At 45.1% G+C, this 19,652-nt stretch overlaps 1 protein-coding gene across 6 annotated transcripts in view; it reads left to right on the top strand.

Annotated features, from left to right (window-relative positions):
• Positions 1-19,652, top strand: part of IQSEC1 (IQ motif and Sec7 domain ArfGEF 1) — a 336,618-nt gene that overhangs the window by 58,305 nt on the left and 258,661 nt on the right. For 5 of the 6 annotated variants that reach the window (XM_039384585.1, XM_039384590.1, XM_039384583.1 and 2 more), the window contains exon 2: positions 14,977-15,006. The exons of the other annotated variant lie outside the window; for it this stretch is intronic. In XM_039384585.1, the coding sequence (XP_039240519.1) occupies positions 14,977-15,006 (30 nt within the window). The remainder of the gene's footprint in view (positions 1-14,976; positions 15,007-19,652) is intronic. 6 annotated transcript variants of the gene reach the window in all.

The following is a 19,652-nucleotide window of genomic DNA, read 5'->3' on the forward strand; positions in this document are numbered from 1 at the left end:
ATCTAAATATAGGTGTTAGTTTGCAGAGTGGACAGCAGGTCCTATTTTGTGTTCATGGGGCAGAGCAAAAAGAGACTAAAAAGTGGCAGCAAAGGAACTGTTAATATTTGAGGTTGGAAATACAGGGCAGAGATCTTGACTCCTTCAGTGCACCTCCATAAATCAAAAGGAAGGAGGCTGCACGTGCTGGAGCACAGGCACAGTCAGGCTGTTTGCAGTGAGCTTGGAAGAGTTCAGCAATGGTCCAGAGGTCACCTGGACTTTGCAGCAGGAGGGGAGCAGTGAAACCTTCACGTTGTTTCAGCACAAGGGCAAAAAGAGGTGAAGGAAGATAAGGAGGAGGACAAATGACATCAGCTGTGATAACTCCAGTTGGGTGATACTGAGGGTTGAATGTCCTGGAGCTGCAGAGCTCTGGAATGAATAAATGAGAGCTTTTTATAAGAAGTGCAAATGCTGAAGTGAAATGTCTTGGCAGTAAAAATAATTCTGAGAAGGTCACTGTGGGAATAGCCTGACTTGCTGTATGAACTGGGCTTCTGCACCTCTCGAAGGAATATGTAGACAAGATGCCAAGTTACTGCACAAACCATCAGCTGAGTCCACGTTCACCTCTCAGTCCTGCCCTCTGCTCCCTGTGCCAGGGGAACAAACAAGGAGGCAAGTGACCCTCTCAGTGGGAACCAGGGCTTGGATCCTCTGAGTTACCCTGTTGTAGCTGTGGTGGAGTAGATGGACCAATATCCATGGGCATCAACTCAGTAAGATAATGGTTAATGAAGCCACGGAATCCCAGGATGGTTGGAGTCAGAAGGGACTCCAAAGCTCATCTCATCCCACCCCCTGCCATGGGCAGGGACACCTCCCACTAGCCCAGGTTGCTCCAAGCCCCATCCAACCTGGCCTTGGACACTTCCAGGGATGGGGCAGCCATCCTGGTGTCCCTGGTTGGGGTTTTTTTGAGGAGGGATGCAAAAGGTTATGATGTGTTTTTGAGCAGAAAGAACCCCCCTCGAAGGTACAGAGCTGTGAATGTGCTCTGCTTTCACTTTGCTAATTTTGCTACCGAAATATATTACTGGGAGCAGTGACTCAAAATGGGATTTATTTCAGTAACGCTCTGAGGATTTAAAAAACAAAGACCAATGAAAAAAACCCATTACCTTCAACAGCAGCAAAACCTCTGAAGACTCACTGGTTGTGTGTGGGTCAGTGTGAGCTGCTGGAGGGTGCTGTGACCTAAAGGACAAAAATACAAATGGTCACTGTCAAAGCAATTGAAAATACCAAACTGGGAATTGAGGGGAAACCAGGTAAAGCTGATAGTGCAGGGATCTCCCAGGGAGTGTTTGAGTAACACTTATGGGGGATAAAGAAAGTATTTGAAGTAATGCTTCGAAAAGCTGACGGGATTAGTTGTTCAAACTCTCCCTGAAAGTTGTAATAGTACTGGAGCTTGTGTTTGGGGGACTGATTTTAAGAAAGGAAAAAAACCGCCCCACAAACCATGTCAAACACTGCCTCTCCCCCCGAAAAAAAATCAAAAAACCTCACCAAAACAAATCCCAAAAATCCAACAAAAATAAAATTTTAAAAAAACCAAACAAACCAAAAAAACCCCCAAACCAAACCAAACCAAACCAAAAACCAAAAAACAAAATCCCAAAAAACAAAAACATAAACAAACAAACAAACAAAACAACCAAAAAACCCCCAACAAAACAAAACAAAAAAACCAACCAAACAAATAAAAAACAACAAACCAACCAACCAAAAAAGCCCAAAAAAACCACCCACCAAAAGCCTTGTGAGGCATTTTTTAGGAGGGAAAAACTGGCCTCTGTTGCTCCATCCAGCGCCAACATAATTTCAGAGAACTGTAACCTCCAGATTCTCCAAGGAAGGACGTTTTCTGCCGGGGCTGGCTGAGCCAATAACCACTGCAGGTTGTGGGACAGATGGAATCTGACTAATAGCAAGAAACCCATTAGCTGTAAGTACAGCCATTATAATTGAAACGGAGGCCTCCAGGCATCCTAAAGAAGCCAAGTATCCTGGCTACGGGATTGTCTCCTGGAGCAGGGTGTTTTTGTAGTCTTTGCATGCAAAGGCTTAATAGTTACAAATTACAGTGCTTCTAAAGATTTAACTGAGAGAGGAGATAAAACAATTTTAAGACATAAATTCCATCCTTTATGCCTTCTATCTAGTGATTTATAGAAGGATGCACACTTGGTTTTGTCTTAATCTTTTCAGGTTTTCTAATTTAGTCTTAATTGCAGAAAAGAGTTATATAAGTGGAAACAGAACTCAGGTGGTGTTTGGAATGTCCATGTGGCCACTGAAATCAGATTGGCCTCGGGGCAGATTAACAAGGTTGGTTATCAGAGAGTGACTGGGACTTAAACCTCACTTAGGAAGAAATTTTTGGCTCTGAGGGTGGCACTGGCACAGGTTGCCCAGAGCAGCTGTGGCTGCCCCACCCCTGGAAGTGTCCAAGGCCAGGTTGGATGGGGTTTGGAGCAACCTGGGCTAGTGGAAGGTGTCCCTGCCCATGGCAGGGGGTGGGACTGGGTGGGCTTTAAGGTCCCTTCCAACCCAAACCATTCTGGGATTCTACAATCTACCAGAAATGATCTGTAAAGTCCAGCAGTGGCTCTTCCCAGGGAAGGTCACAGCAAGTCCACTGAGAGCAAGTTTTATTGCTCCAAACGTTTCATGTTGTCGTCGTGTTTGGCACCATCCCAAAAGCTGCCAGTGTAGGCAGTGAGGTTAATCCAGAGGTTAAGTATGTTGGGGCTTTAATACTTTCCTTGCATCTTAGTTTTCAATCTAGTTTGTGCTCTAGAAGCACCATGTAATTTTTCTAAAAGAAAACTTTGCCATTTTCATGACAAATCACTCCAACTTCTCATAATCTGTGTGTGGAATTTAACGTGCTGACACCTCTTGAAATAAGATTCAAGTGTAGTTTACACTGAAAATTTAATCCATAAAGTACTTCAGTTTAAATTGCAGAGGGAGGATTCCAGTGCTGGGTTCTGTAATTGTTGTTGGATCAATGACTGCATGAATTCCTGGGATGGAAGGTTTATGCCACATGACCCCATAAACGTTATTGTTTGTGCTTTTTCCTTGTAGAGCAAACAGAGTGAGATCTTGTCTTATATGAAAGATAAGTGTAGAGCTGCAGTGGCCTCTAAAGCCTGAGGATTAAGGACATAAATTCCATGTGCAGAAAATCTCACTCTTGTAGAAGATTCTTGGCCTCTTTGTGATCCACGTGTGCCTAAAACACATTTTGACAACAACCCTCTGCAGACAGAGATTTTTATTAAAGACAGCACAAATACTTGATACGAATGTGTAGCAGTTTCAAAGCTCTCAAAAATCCAATTTCCAAGCCCCCCGCAATTTGCCTTGATGTGAGAGAGAAGGTTTCAGACAGGCACAACTCAGCATGGGGGAATTATATAAAAATTTATTACTAACAGAACAAAAACTATAGAAACTAAAAAGCAAATAAATACACAGTATTAATACAATTTCTACCACCCCTGGGGCCCTCCCACATCAATCCAGAAGAAGAACATTCAGAATGATAGCTAAAGTCTCTCTCTCGTTGGGGTACAGGGGAAGGGGTCTTCTGCACCCCTCCCAGCTGCTCGGCCTCTGCCGAGGTCTCCTCCTGAACTGCAAGGGAACACTTGCCTCATCAGGTAGGGACAGACAAGGCTGCAGGTGAGAGGTGCAATAGTAACCGGTTTGGAAGGTTCCATCTGCAGGGGAAAACCAGGAATTGACTCATCTGTGAAATGATAAATGTAATAAGAACGAGATGTTTTTCAAACAGAATGGAGACAGCCTTGCAATTCTTGTAATATAATAGTTTTCTTATAAGCATTGCAAATTATGAATGATTGAAGGGGGGGCAGCAGAAAAAGGTAAAATTGGTTTGAGATCATAAACCCAAGATACTTTACTCAGTTCTCTCTTGAGATTCAGGCCTTCATTCTGATGCTGACTTTAGGAGCACCCCCTGCTTATCAAAGCAAAATATTTCCTTCCCGACCATATGGCTCTCTGGCAGTGTTCTTCCTCAGCTCATTGGCTGCACGGCAGAGCCCGATGGCTTCATCTCCTGAGACAGGGGCTGGGCTGGGTGTGGAGCAGGGGAGGCTGCAGAGCCCGGGGGAACAGGGGTGTGTTGCTCTGGAGGCATTAATTGCATGGAATCCTTAATGCTGCCTGCTGTGGGAAGGATAAGAGAACTTTGGTGAACAAAGCTTTCTCCTCCGTGCTCTGCTTGGCTGTGTTTGCACCCCGTGGATCATTCCCTGTGCTGCTCCAGTGAACACGAAGGGATCGTGTGAGCGAGGGCTGGAAGTGGCCACAAGTGCTGGTGCTGTTGTGAGGCTTCTGCTCCAGCTTCACTGCTCCCCCTTCCAGAGCTGACAGCAAACACTTGGGACAGAAACAGAACATTTCCCAGTTGCTTTGTGTTTATCCCAGTGCTCATTTACCCTGCACACAGAGGGTTGTTGCAGTTGCTCCTCCCTTCCCTCCCCCAGGTAACAGGGCAGCTGTGCCAGAGGATTCACAGCATCTCTGTGCTCAGGCAGGAGAGCCCTGTGCTAGTGGCATTTGTATGCTGAGCTTTACGTGTATTTAGCTGGTTTCTTTTAATATTCTGGTGTGGGAGGCTGTTCCAGGCTGTGCAGGTGGTGGTGTGTCCGTGTTTCCATGTGGAGGAGGCGTAGTCCCGGCTCTCGCTGAGCGGACAGATGGTCTCAATAACCTTGATGGAGAGCACTCTGCCTGCTCTGCAGCCTGTCCAGGGCTTCAGACTATTTTCAGGCATTAAGAGAACCTGGGTTACTAAACAACACCTCCTGGATGCACAAGGTGAGTGTGGAGAGGGATGTGTTCCAGCCAGTGCTGGCCAGCTGGAGCTCAGGAGCATATGCCTCGGAGTGGTGGCTGGGCAGTGAAATCAAGCTGATCTTCTACAAATCTCCCCTCAGAGATTACTGAGAGCTTGGAAGGGACATTTCTTGGACAGTAGTGGCTGTAAGCAGTCCAGGAATGGCTATAACAAGCTTGTTATGGAGACCATATGGCAGTAGCTGCATTTCCATGGTATTTATCATGGAATCACAGGATGGGTCAGCTTGGAAGGGACCTCTGGAGGTCATCCAGTCCAACCTCCCTGCTCAAGCAGGGGTCCCTAGAGCACAGTGCTCAGGATTGGGTCCAGATGGCTGGACTGGAGTATGGAATATCGTAAGTTATCTGTGGGAGATAAGTATTTGCTGCCTGATGTGGATTGAGAGACACCTCTGCTTGGGTTTAACAGTTTAGCTTTAAAAGACAAAAATGGCATCTGCTTTCTATGGAAGTGGCTCTTTGCAATGTTCCTGTTCAGACTCACAGTTAAAATTAATTTTCTTAACATGGTTAAGGGAAAAAAAAAATATTTTTTTTCTTACTATGTTGTGTGTGTAACACCTTTGTAAGGACTAAGGAGCTTTTGGTAGTCACTGCCACCCGAGCAATGCATTCCCAGAGCTGGAATGGAAGGATATTCCTTAGGATGGAGGTCTTCTCCACAGGTAAATAGGAGTGCATGTAGACAGCCTACACATAGTAGATCTGTATTAAAAAAAGGCATCTGCAACATTATACTGTCAGTTACTTAAGACAGATAAACAGTAAGTTGCTTTCTTGAGTAGAAAATAAGGACAAAAAGAATGTGATTAGTGATGTTCTTGTGGCAATAGTGTGCTGTTGGTATGAACATGGTTACCAGTCAGTTTGATGACCTTCCCCTTGGAAGCAGTCCCTGTGTGTTGTGCTTTAGCACAGGGCTCCCTGCACACCCTCACCCCGGCCCAGCAGAGCTCATGACCCCGTGTGTCTGTGCCTGGGGAGAGCTGCCCCAGCCTGGCAATTCCCAGCCTACAGCCCAGAGCCCAGGGGCAGTTCCAGCAGTGGAACTGGGGACTGTCTCTGGGACACAGCTGGAATTGGGCACCTGCTGGCTTGGCTTTGTTGCAGCGGGGCCCGAAAATGCTGCTTCTGTGACGGGCACTGGATCTGGGGGGTGGTCACACACTCACCTGGTGGTCACACACTCACCTGGTGGTAACTTCTCTGTGTGATGCCATTTCAGGTGGGAGGAGGTTCCTTCTGTGCAGACCTGCCACGAGATCTGGGGCCCAAGTACATATGTAACCTGTATATAGTTCTGACATGGGTTTTAGACTGGGTTGGACATGAGTGAGACTCCTCTTTCAGTTCAGTAGTGGGAAATCACATCTAAACTCCTCCTGCTTCCTGCAGTCAAAATGTATTTATGGCTTTTTTTGAGGGTGTGAGCAGTGAACTGGTGCCCAGTGAGCTGAAATGGATGGAAAACTGAGACTAATGGACCAGAAAGCTTTTAATCCATTCAGCATAACATCAAACCAGTGTTTAAAAACATGGAATACTCTCAAAATATTATCAAAACAGAACTTTTTTCCTGTGTCTTGAAGTGACCAAGAGTCCTGAGGCCTTAGCATGATGTTGGTTCCATTGTAACTCAGTTGGAATTTCTTGGAAGGCTGTGGTGGGTTTGTTTAATTGTGTTGATGTGAAGGTGTCTCCACATGGGACAGTAGAAGCACTGCAGTAAAATAAGAAACTGAGGCACTGTGTTGGAAAAGAGCTGCTCACTTGGAGACAGGACAAAGCTGTGCACCTGGTAAGACTATCATGAGTAAAATATAAACTGGCACTACTGAAAGTGCCATTATTTAATGTATTTATAAACCTCTAAGCTGCAGTTTCATCAAATAATGTGGGATGTCAGCTTTTACTGGTGCCTCTGTTTTGTTTCTCTCCTGTAACAGGACAGGCTGTCCTGCTCTAAGTCCTGGACTATGAGCCAGTACAACTGATATTTAGCAATTAGAGGCACAGTTCTGCATTATTCACCTGTTGCTGCACAGCAGAATTCAAGATTTCTCTCTGATGTGGATTAACAGAATTCATCCTTGCTAGAAATGTTTATTGCAATACAGTTGAAAAGGTGCAAAGTACAGATTTCTGGTCCTAGAAACTGGAGAGGGCATTAAACTAGAGAAGTGAAAGAGCCAATCTGGCTCCAATTTATGGTGTTTGCTGCAGGATGTGAGAAGTGCCCTCAGTTTTATTTCTGGTTATACACAACAAAACTTGTCTGTTCAACAGAGATGGGGGACTAGACACAGTAGGAACACTGACTCTCATCCCTTAGGCCTTTGCCTTAGGAGCAGGTGTTTTTCCCAAGACTTTTGCTGACCACAAGGTGCCTTCTCTGGGGTGTTCCATGGGGAAATTTTTTGCTGACTGCATTGCAAAGACACACATGGAGTTTTTCCCTTCAGAGCTGGAGGTGGGCCTGAGGCACTGCTGGTCCTGGTCCAGTGCACCAAGGGGTGTTCCCTGCCTTTTAGGAAGGAAGGTGGAGGCACCCAGACTTCAAACCTCCCAACTGCATGAATGACTTGCATTTTACTGCACCGCAATTTTGTTCCATCACCTGTTTTATTTTCACTTAAAGGGGTTTATCAGACATGGTTGTTAGTGGGGCAGCAGTGTTAGTCTGAAGGATTCCAGGCTGCAAATTCTGAAGACTATCTACAATGCTTGAGGGGAAGTGTTGCAGCTCTCAGTCCTCCTGTAACTGGAAAAAGGGAGGTGTCTCATAGATGTTGACCCTGTGCTACCTTTTGAACTGAGCTGGTGGTCTGGGGAGTCTCTGAATTCCAAAGTGATTGAGGCAACAGCTTCTCTGGCAGGCAGGTGTGATCCCCTTTCCCCTCCTGTAAGCTCTCTGGAACTCAGGAGTTCCTGTAACAGCCACAGGCTTCTGCAGGGAGGGATGTTGGAGCCCAGGGGTGTGGGGTTGTGTCTCCAAACACAGAGTATCCCACAGATTATGTGGCACAACCTCTCCGTGGGCAGAGCCAGCTGTGACATTCACTGGCTGCTGGGCCTTTGCAGCCCCACATTTTGCTGTCTTTTCTCACACCTGTGGTGTTACTCTTGTGTCTCAGCAGCAGGAGACATTTGGAACTGGTCACTCCATAGTTCCCTTCCAAGTAAACTGCTGGATCAAAGCACAGCCAGGATGGTGCACGGACAGAGGGAGAGGTACTGGCAAGGGGAGCAGTTCCACCCTCAAGCACCTCCTCTGGGATGAAGCTTTCGAGCCACGTGCTGGCTTTGATCCAGTGAGACCAGTGTGGGGGGACACGCGGCCCCAGAGGCCACAGGAGCCCTGCTGGGGTGCTGCTGCTCCCGAGGGTGTTCCCATCCTGCTCCTGCTGCTGGGCTTTGGGTGCTGGGAATTACTGCCATCCATCTCCTGGCCATTGCTACAGGCTTTAGGGAGGAAGGGCTGGATGCAGAGCTGCACTAACAACTTCAGTTGTCTTGTTTTGAATTCCCCCTGGGAATGTGTCCCATTATCCTTCAGGAGGTGCAGTGGTGAGGGCAGACATGGGCCAGGCTGGAAGGCTCTGTGTTATTTTCCAGTCCTTAAGTTTGCTGGATATCACTAGATTAGATGCTTTATGCTCACTAAAATCAAACTTCACATCTTCATATTCTACTGGGTAAATACTTGTTCTGGTTTGTGACATTGAAACACTTCTAGGAATTTAAGATTTTTTTTTTTAAACACTTCTAGGAATTTAAGCTTTTTTTTTTTTGAAACACTTCTAGGAATTTAAGCTTTTTTTTAAAAAAAATCACATAATGTCTTGTGGATCTCTTTCTGTTACCATTTTTTTTTTCCCAAGGAAAAACTTGTGGATGCTTTTCCCAGTTTTCAGTATGCAGAAGGCTTGCTTTAACAAGAACATCTCTGAAGAGTGAGGTAGTAGAAACCCTTGATTGCCATTGAAATAGAGAAACTTAGTTTAAACTGTTTTTTCTTTTGACATCTTTGAGCTTACATTTATTCTGCCTTCACACACCTCTTTCCAAAGACTGTCCTTTATTAGCAGCATCTTCTCTGTTCCCAACTCTAACATGCATCATGTGTTACCTCAGATGGAACCTTCTGAAAGGAATGGTCAATAGGAAGTTGTTGGAGATTCCATCCAGTGAGGTGCTGAATCAAATGGGGGTGGCCATTAGACTTTCTCATATTGTTTGGAAAAGAACAAGGAGGTTGTTGGGATATTGCTGTTTTCAAATAATCCGTGAAAATAGTGCTTTTCCTATTGTGCAGTATAGTTTTTATCTCAGTATTAAATCCAAGTACAATGCAAGAATTGTGCTTCTGGATCTGTTCTGTCTGTTACTTTTGGGGTGGGCAGGCCAGGAGCATGTTTTTGCAGTGAGTGCTCATTCCTTCATTCTGTTGTGCATAGTGACAGAATCTTGCTGAAGGGACTGTAATTCATGGTGAAATTCAGAATTTTTCTCATCCTGAAACTTTTGTTGAAATGCCACTGACTGGACAGGCCTTACTAGTCTTAGTGCTTTATCACTTCATTTAAGTCTTCAGCCCAGTAGAGTATTTCTTACCCTGCTTAAAATAATCTTGCAGACTAACACAATTTGGAAGGGAGAATCTCCATTGCTTCTGTCTGTTCCTGGGTGCTGGTCAGGTGGGACAGGGCTTGGAGCAGCCTGGTCTAGTGGAAGGAGACCTCATGGGAGTCTTCAACCTCCTGGGCAGGGGCAGAGGAGGGGCAGGGACTGAGCTCTGCTCTGGGGGGACCAGGGACAGCAGCCAGGGAATGGCTGGAGCTGTGTCAGGGCAGGCTCAGGTTGGATCTCAGGCAAAGGTTCTTCCCCCAGAGGCTGGTTGGGCACTGCCCAGGCTCCCCAGGGCAGTGGGCACGGCCCCAAGGCTGCCAGAGCTCCAGGAGGGTTTGGCTGATCCTCTGGGGCACAGGGGGGGACTCCTGGGGATGGGCCTGTGCAGGGCCAGGGTTGGACTGGATGATCCTTGTGGGTCCCTTCCAGCTCAGCATATTCTGGGATTCTGTGTCCCTGCATCCCTGCCCATGGCACGGAATGGAATGAGATGGGCTTTAAGGCCCCTTCCAACCCAAACCATTGTGGGATCTTTGATCTCTGTACACTGCTGGCAGTGCTGTGATGCTGGTCCAGACCCACTGAGCAGGAGGACAAGGCAGGGCAGTGCTTGTCTCTGAGCTGGGCAGGTTTTAGCTCTCCAGTCTGAGGATCTGTGCAGCACATGAGGCTGCTCTTCCCAGACCCCTTGGAGAGGGTGTTTCTTTCCTTGGCAGAGCGTTGCACATCTGTTGTGATCCACAGGGGCACAGAATATCATTCAGACACAGCAGCCTCAAATAGAAATCCTGGAAAGCTCTAATAGCCTTTAGCCGGGGCTGGAGGTTTCCTGGCAACATCTCCCTTGTTTTGAATTGCTGCTCAGAACATTCACCTGCAGAAACCTCACACCGAAACACACTGTTGCCTCCTCCTGATGAAGGAGGATCATTTGTGTAGCCATCAGTGAATTCTCCCTGAAGCTCTTCTCCTTGAAGGGAATCTGTTCCTCTGCATTACAAATGCTGAAGGACTCACACACTACAGAACAACCTGTACCAGGTGTGGGTTTGTTTCTTGAGGCACTTTCTGTGCTCAAAGCAAGGCTTAATCAAAAGCATTGATCCTTGTATTGCTGTGTAAAGACTTGGTCCAATCTTTTCCTTTTGTTAAAATTGGAATTAGAAGCTCTTTAATATATGGTTACTGTACACTCTACATGTAGGAGGTCTCCTAAAATAACATTAGTTCCTGGGGCTTGTAAGAACATGTATTTCAGATGGAGTCTGATTATTTAGTGTGGATGTTTGACATGCTGTTATAAACCTTGGCTTTTCCCCAGTTCCTTTTACTGTGATGGAAGTGACAGCTCTAGGGAGATCTGACTGGAATTGCTGCCACAGAGGTGGCTGTAGGTCTGGGAAAAATATTGAAGTCCTGTCCACTTGTGGGGTTTTACAAGAAGATTTCAGTGCTGGTTTTCTACCCTGCCATGTAAAGCCACACTTTGCACCCTTGAACATGAATCTTAGACAAGTAGAGGTTTAAAACTGTTGTTTATACTTTCTGTGTAATCTGTTTTTATAGGACATGGCCATAACTCTGCTCATTGCCCAAATAAAGTATCTGCTGAGCTTGAAATGGTTGCAGGGGTAGTTGTGTATATCAGTCTATATAATAAGACTTAATGGTTCCGAACAGTATTTTATTTGGAAAATAATCACTTTTATGAGCAAGAGGGAAAGCTGGTCCTGAAGCTGCTTTGGGAAGCAGCCTTAGATTGAGCTGTTCCACTTCTAAGTACAGCTCAAAGTGTGAACAACAAATCAGATGCCAGAAGACTTCCAGCTTGTTTATTATGACTCGAAGAGGAGGAATAATGACAAGAATTGAACATTTCCTGCTGGGCTGAGCCAGAGATTTGCAAAAATCCTTTGAATGAGGAACAGCCATTGACTGAGCTCTGCTGCTCCTGCCCCTGCTGTCACCTCAGTGACCAAGAGACCTGCTGATTGGGAAAGGGAACCTCTCACATTCCCAATTTGAGTGGCTTTTCTGTCTCGTGCATTTCTCAAAGTCTTCTTCAAAACTGTGTTATTCCTGTAAATGGCTTTCAATTTTTAGGAGCTGAAAACCTCCCACCAAGAATAGTTTGTTGAAAAATTGCCAACCAACTCCTTTGGCTCGTGGTTTTCCTGCCCAGGGTATTTATAGGAGGATAGTGGTGACTGTCACTCGGGTATGCAAAGAAAAAGAGACATTTTGGTAACGTGAATGGAGAGGTTTTCTGAACTCCCCAGCTTTTGGATGTGGGCTGACAGAGGGTGGTGGCAGTACAAACCTAAATAAAAGTCCTTCAGGATTTTACCAGTCCCTTTGGTTTGCAGCTTCCTGTAAATCTTAAGTACTGGGGTTTTTTTATTGTTCTGTACATTTGGGTTTTTGCCCAAGGTTTGTTATGATGGTACCTGTTCCTCCTGGCCTCTGCTTGCAGTGAAATTACAGTAATTACTGATAGAAGCAAAGTAATTTCTTCTTCTCTTGACTGTAACAATCTCAAAGAGGATATGCTTTGCTGTATTTCCTACTGAGAATGAAATTCCTGGGTTTGGGAAGAAGACAAACTTGTACTTCAATGGGAATGTGGGTTAAAATTCAGTTTTCGAAATGAAATCTTGGGAACCAGCCAGGGCTGAGAGGAGAAATCCTAGAGAGTGTTCTGTTTAAAGTACTGTAGCACAGAAGATATTCTGTATATTGTAGGCCTTTTTTCCTTAAAAGTCTACCTTAAAATAAATAATGCAAGATGCTGCCAGAAGTCTTTTCACCTTTCTCCTTGTCTCAGCAGTGACAGTCTCATATCTTTTGTCTGGGTGAAAAGGAAACAAACCAAATCCAGAGCCCAGCACATGCTTAGAGCATAAATATTGATCCCAAATCCTGGCTTTTAAAGAATGCTTAAAGGAAATCAAATGCTTTATTTCAAACTGCAGGTAGTGGGTTCTTTGAGCAAAGGGTTCATTCAGGCCTGCTCATCAGTCACTCATTCCCTGAGCAGAATTGACCAGCTCTGAATAACTCTGCAGAATTGACTGGAGTAAATCCTAGCCTGGAAAATGCAAATTTGGCAGTAGCAAAATTTCACAGCTTTCCTAACCTTTGGGATTCCTCAAAATGAAGAAGGGCTGGTCCTGCTTGGTTTTGACTGTGCTGGGTTGGAAGGGGTCAGCTGGGGACAGTGGTTGGTTCCAGTCTTGGTGCTGGGACATAGCTCAGAGCACCCTGCTGAGCCCCAGCCTTTACCTTGGGACTCCTCTCACCATATTTAAAATACTTATTAAGTTCTAATGATGATGGAAAGGTGGTCTGGGATCTCTGATTGCTTCCAGTGACACTGGGATGCTTTGAGTACTTGGAGACATTTTCCCTGTTGGGATGGTTTTGTTCTTCCAATCAAGAGGAAAGGCAGAAAATGAAGGCATTAACAGTGCAGTTGTCTGGGCTGTATTTGAAAACTTGGAAGTACAAGCAATTACAGGAACATCTTTCTCAGCCATGTTCTGCCAGAGGTAATTTGCTGAAAGCAGTGTGGGAAGGTGTCAGTTAAACACCGGATTCATTAATTTTTTCAGGACTCCTGGGGATGCAGAGGTGAGCTCAGCTCTCTGCCAGCCCTTGGGTTCACAGAACTTTCATGTAGAAAAAGCTGCTGTGAAGTTCCTGTGTGTCTGTGAGAGCACCTGTGTGTGTATCTAAAAACCTGACAGCTTCAAGTGACCAGGCAGGCTTTAGAAAGGGAGAAGGGAAGCACAAGACACTCAGGAATTATCTCTGGGTCAGCTTTGAGAGAGATGGGGGTGTTCAGCCTGGAGCAGAGAAGGCTCTGGAGGGACCTTGGAGCCCTTTCCAATGCCTGAAGGGGTTTTCTGTGAAAGAGGGAGAAAGACTTTTTACAGGGGCAGACAGTGATAGGACAAAGGGAAATGGTTTTAAACTAAAAGAGAAGAGATTTAGATTGGATATTAGGAGGAAATCCTTCCCTGTGAGGGTGGGGAGGCCCTGGCACAGGTTGCCCAGAGAAACTGTGGCTGCCCCATCCCTGGAAGTGTCCAAGGCCAGGTTGGACGGGGCTTGGAGCAACCTGGGCTGGTGGAAGGTGTCCCTGCCCATGGCAGGGGTGGAATGGGATGACCTTTAAGGTCCTTCCAACCCAAACCATTCTGGGATTCTGTGACCTCATGAAGCTGTGACCTGACACCAGAATTTAGCCCTGGGCCAGTCCCTCCCCTCTGCCCTCGTGCCCCCGGGCTGTGTTAGAAGGTGGGTGGGATGATGGGTGTCGGGGTGTTTGAGTCATTCTGGCAGGGACTTTCCTAAAGAAATTTCCCAAAGAAACACCCTTGTCCTTAAATTTGAGGATGCAGCTTTGGTGCTGGCTTGTGGTCACTGATCTGCTGGAGTTTGCAAGTTCATATTGGTCACCTTTTTATTTTGGATGATGCCACGGAAATGGTGTTTTGAGGCCTTGTTTTGGAATCTCCTGCTTTGCTTTGAGTGTTTGATTCCTGGTTTGGCAGAGCCTGCTGATCTGTCAAAGGTTTCTGTACCACTGAGGCTGGATGGCTTGGGAGTGAGAAAAGAAAGGAATTGGGCAAATGTTTGCATGTTTTCTTCTGGATTTTGTGTTTGTTGATGAAATGGTGGAGTATTATGTTCCCCTTTCTCTTTGGAGATGGGATTCTTGGCAGTGTCAATGACCCTGAATTAAATTTCCTTGCTTTAGAAATATTGGGGAAAAAGGAGAAACTTTGTTTCAGGTTGGATTGCTGAAATTATCTCACCTTAAAAAAACATGCCCTTTAGGAGTTTCTGGAACTTAGTATGTCTTTATTTCCTCATCTATGAAATTCAGATGAGGTTTTAAATATTTTAAATTACCTTTATTTGCAAATCTTAGCCCTTTCTGGGTAGTGCCTGATAAGCCTTGGGGATTAGATTTTTAAACCTATTTGCCTGTGACCTTTTCAGCTAAAGAGTGAAAAAAGATGAAGAACAAACAAAGGTGCAAACTAATCTGCTTCTAGAAGAGTGTCAGAGGCCTGTGCTTTTCACTGGCAAGTCTGGAACACAAATCTTTGGTATTGCAGAAGGTCTTTACTGAGGGTTCAGAGGGTGTCAACGTGTTTTAATACTGCAGTTATTGACTTTAATGTTAACTGGTGTTTAGCTTCTAATAGATTTATTCCAAACCGAAGTAGGCTGGTTTCTTTTCTAAATGTCTTATTAGCAGAAAAAATACAACAAGCCTTAGAGAAATTCACTGGAACACAAAGAGAGGGAATGCTGAAGAAGGTATGTGATTTTTTGAATTATAAATGCTGGAAATAACTATGTCCTAAGTATTTATGTATTACTTTACAGGTCTGAAGGTGACAGCTCAAGAAGCATCAGGTATGTGTACCTCATGTTCTTTCTGTCTTGATGTCTTTGGTCTAAGAAAATACTTTATTTAAAAGCATTAAATAGAAATAGGTGTTTTTAGAATGTGGGGTTTGTTGGTTCTGCTTAGCATGCAATTTCATTTTGAATAAAGGACCTTGATAAGCTACTGAATAATTCTATTCAAGTGTGGCTTAAGACTGATGTATTATTTTTGATCATTGCAAAAAGTGATTTATAGTTACTTTCTGGTGTTTTCAGTCAAAATGTGAGCTTGACAGTCATTTGTATTGGCAAAGCTGCTTGCCAGATTTTGGGGCAGCATCTGTGTTGGGGAGAAGTCCATATGCTTGTTCTGGCTTTCTTAGTAGTCTCCTCTTCTTTGCCTGACAGCAAGAACCTTCATTGACTCGTTATTACAATCCTCATTATACACTTGGAAGATTCGGGGAATGTGGAGCATTTAATGGAATTATCAGATACTTTACTTCTCACTTACTCATTTACTATTTTATACTTGTTACCTCCAGGGTATCTTTTATTCCTACCTCTCTGCAGATGTGGCTGAGTCAAACTTGCAGAGCTTGTAAAAGTGCTCTCAACAGGACTGAAATGTTCAAATTCCATACTTGAATCCAAAGTGTTCCATATTCATTAGACCATTGCCATAAAGCAGATGCCTTGATTCTCGAGGGGTGGAACTATTGATCACTGATAATAAGGCTCATAATATTGGCTGTGGGTTCACCATAAAAGCCCTGCAGCTTGTTTTGGGGCCTGTCAGGACTTTGCATCTAAAGACATTGCATTTTATTTCTTGTAAAATCCTAAAAGAAAGGCGGGGTCTTCCCTTGCAGAGTTAAAAATCCAGGTCTTAGCCACAGGTGTGCAGCCCATGCACAGAAACAGGTGAGTTGCAGAATAGTTGGTGTGATATCAGAAAACCAGAAGTCAGCAGCAAGTGGTTAAAGATCCTCTGAAATGCTTTTTTCTTACAACAAAGTCAGAGATGGGTGTGTGTGGACCTGAGCTGTGCAGGGCAAGTTGGGAGTGTGTTTAATACACAGCAACTGAACTGGAGAGAATCACGAGCTGTAGGAAGATGCCTGTGCTTTATTCCTTGGCTTTTTAACTCCCAGCAGAGTTGCCAGTGTGCTGGCAGGCTGTGGAAGGACTAATGCAATCTGAAAATAAATCCACTGGCACATGGGTTTGCATGAGTGTGGTTGATTGAGGTCATGTTTCAACCTGTAGTGGTCATTCTTGTTTCGACCTGCTGAGCCTCCTGTGGGATTTGGCTGCTCAGGTGGGGCTGGGAGGGTGTGTGGCATCACTGCTGTGGGTGCACTCTGGTAAGAGTTGAGTTCATCTGTTAGAGACCATGTTCTGAGGTGTTGAAGTTGTGTACAGGCACAGCTGAGGGCCAGTCACTTCAGCTCTGGTTTGGGTGCTACCTAAAAACTAACCACAAATAGAACTCCAGCCCTTGTTCCCTCCCCATCTTAACAAACTGGGATATTTCAGTGTGTGTGTTATTTGACTGACAGGCCGAAGGACTGATGGGATAATGTTGGTGTGTCTTGCCAGGTCAATTGTACCCCTTGGAGGAAGGGTCTGCTCAGACTTGGTGCCTCCACAGAATCTGGCAGGATCCATGGGGCACATTCCTGCTGTGTCCAGGCCTCGGGCTTGTGGTGGTGGGAATCAGCACCACGTGTTCCTACAGAGACCTGCAGGCACCAGAGCCTTGGGGTGCTGATCTCATCTTCTGCTTTCAGGCTGTTCGGTGAATTAATTCTGTTATTCAGCATCAACTGACTCCAAGACAGTTCCAGACTCCTATGAGAGCCTAAAATTAGGCTCTCATGGAAAACAGGCTAATGCAGGAGCAGGCAATGCAAGCACAAGGCACAACCATAGTCCTGAAATGCTTTTTCAGTGTAACTCTTTCACCCTCCCTCTTAAACTGCGTTTTCTCAGAGGTGAAATGTCACTGAGGGTGTGTTTTTATGTTTCTGCTGCACATCATCCTGGTCAGCTCTTGCCTTGTCTTGGGCAAAAGCTCCCTCAGCCCCTTATCAGTGTCTAGGCAGCATCTTTACATTGTGGTTAATTCACTTCATACTATTTTCCTTTATTTCTGGCAAATGAAGATGAAATGTAATTATCTCAAATGAAATGAGCAGCTCAGTCTGGGGAACGGTGCTTAAACTGAGAAGAGAAGAAGTCATTGTTCCTGCTCACAGAGATATCAGCAAAGCACCAACAAATCCATGTACTGACCCGCCAAGTGGTTCCATTCAGTTCATGAACTCATGTGTAGGAAGGAGCTGCAGCAGGTGAGAGGCCAGGAATAGAATGTTCTGTCTCAGCATTAACTGGACACCACATGGAGTGAAATTACAACTTATGTGTGTGGTCAGTAAGCGAAAGCACTGGTTGGGATTGAGCAACTCAGACATTAACACTGAAGGTAAAGGGTCACTCCAAATAAACTGGGATGAAACCATTTGGTTTTGCCCTCCTCTGTGCCAGAAGGTTGGTTGGAGGTCAGATGGGTTGGAGATCAGATGGGTTGGAGATCAGATGGGTTGGAGGTCAGGTGGGTTGGAGATCAGATGGGTTGGAGATCAGATGGGTTGGAGGTCAGATGGGTTGGAGGTCAGATGGGTTGGAGGTCAGATGGGTGACATCTTAACAGGTATTGCTGGGTCACCACAAACCTCTCCCGGTGGCAGTTTAGTGCCTTGTCATGTGGCAGTGAGATGTTTCTCATGTTCAAGGCTGCACAGGTACAGTAATTAACCTTTATCTTCGTGTTTCTGGCAGACACAGAGGGAGGACCAGCTCAGTCTCTTGGATCAGCTGCACTGCCATGGGCACTGGCTCACAGAGTCTGCTCTGCACCAGGCATTGCCTTCCCTTGCCCTGCCTACATCCTGACAAACTTCCACCTTTGGCATCCTCGTTAAACTTATTAATTCTTCTAGAAGAGTATTTTGAGACATTTTCAGTAAATAGAAAAAACCAGGATTCCAAAGGAGAGGCAAATACCTGTCTCTTGTGGAGTTTTTTGTCTTGTTTTGTCCCTGTCTTTCCCACCTCTCCTCCCCACCCCCAGGCTGGGACACAAGGAGGGTTTGGGCCATGGAGTCTGACACCAAACACACCCTGGGAATGGGAATCCTTGGTTTGGTTTGGTCCCTTGCAGCTGAATGAGTGTCATCAGACTCTTGACCAAGAGATTGGATTTGGAATAGCTGGTGGTTTTCATACTAGAATGCAATATCCAAGAGATGCCCTAGATTTTTACATACAAAAGATGTTTTGAAATGCAGAAAACACTAAATCTAACCGTGCAGGGGTAAGGTTGATGCAGAAAAGCAATATGATTCCAAATAATATACTGAAACAATTAAAAATCATCTTGACTTTTTTATTTGGCTTTCTCATTGTGGCAAAAAATAATGTATTATCCCATTGTGCAAGCCCTTAAAATTCTTTCTGCTTATAACATTGTTGCACTGTAATAAACTCACCTGGCTTTCCTTTTGCTCAATGCCATGTAATTTCCAAGCCCGGGTATTTGTTAAATCTATTAAAATTGATAAATTGCTTTGAACACTTTGCATTCTGAATGTAATGAACACACACACAGTGAGCTGTGAAGCTGTCGAGGCGAGGGGCTGCTTTAATTAGCTGTCTTTGTTCACATGTTTCCAGTAGAAAATGTAATTTGTTTTACAGGCAATTCTGATATTTGGTAGTGTTACCTGACAGTTCCAGATGAGAATGTGTGTATGGGGTGTATCACAGCAAAGTTTCAGCAATAGTTTGTCTCCAGGTTCCTCTGCCCTCTGCTGTGGCCCCTGTGTGTGGACACAGAGCCGAGGGGGTGAGCAGGGCGTGGGGTCCAGAGGCACTCACAGGATCAGGGAGCAGCTCTGAGGAGAACAGCCCTGAAACCTGCCCAGGAACACCTCTGCCCTGCCTTTCCTTCTCCCAGGTCTACTCTTATAGGACATTAGTGGTGGTACAAATGACTTAAAGATGTAACATCTAATTAACCATTTCCCTGGGTATCCCAGTGCTGATTTTCTGCCAGTGAGATGAATTCCACTTGAGCTGACTGGAGCTACTCCCCACAACTGCTCCACGACATTCCTGCTGGGATGCTTTTCCTGCAGCTCGTGCTGGGGTCAGCTGGCAGCACAGGGCACCTTGCTGACCTTCTCCCAGCATCTGTCCTGGGCAAATGTGGAATTTATCTGTCCTCTTTGATGTTTTTTGGTTCCCTCCTAGTTGTTCCTTCCCAGTTGTTTGTTTTTAAAAGAGAAATGAGGTACAAATTGTGGGAAGCTGTAAGTAATAGTGCATAGGAGGAGAGGGCTTTCATGGCTCCTTATTGCCAAAAACGTGGGGTGTTCTGTGAGTACCTATTTAATTTATGATATAGGCAAAGAAAGAGGGGAGAGCCTGAAAGTTAGTTTAAAAAGAAGGAAGAAGAGGGCAGCTGAAGTACCAGCTATGGAGAAGACACCAGCTAAATTATTTAGCTGAACTAAAAGAAAAGTCTCAGTCTTTAATGGGTGGAGGAGGTGGGAAGTTGTGTGTCTGTTGAGGATCATGCAGAAAGGCTAATTTCTTGTAAAGATATA

The sequence above is a fragment of the Pipra filicauda genome, unplaced genomic scaffold, assembly GCF_003945595.2.
Source record: "Pipra filicauda isolate LSUMZ 115617 unplaced genomic scaffold, ASM394559v2 scaffold360_size730234_pilon, whole genome shotgun sequence".
Classification (NCBI taxonomy): Eukaryota; Metazoa; Chordata; class Aves; order Passeriformes; family Pipridae; genus Pipra; species Pipra filicauda.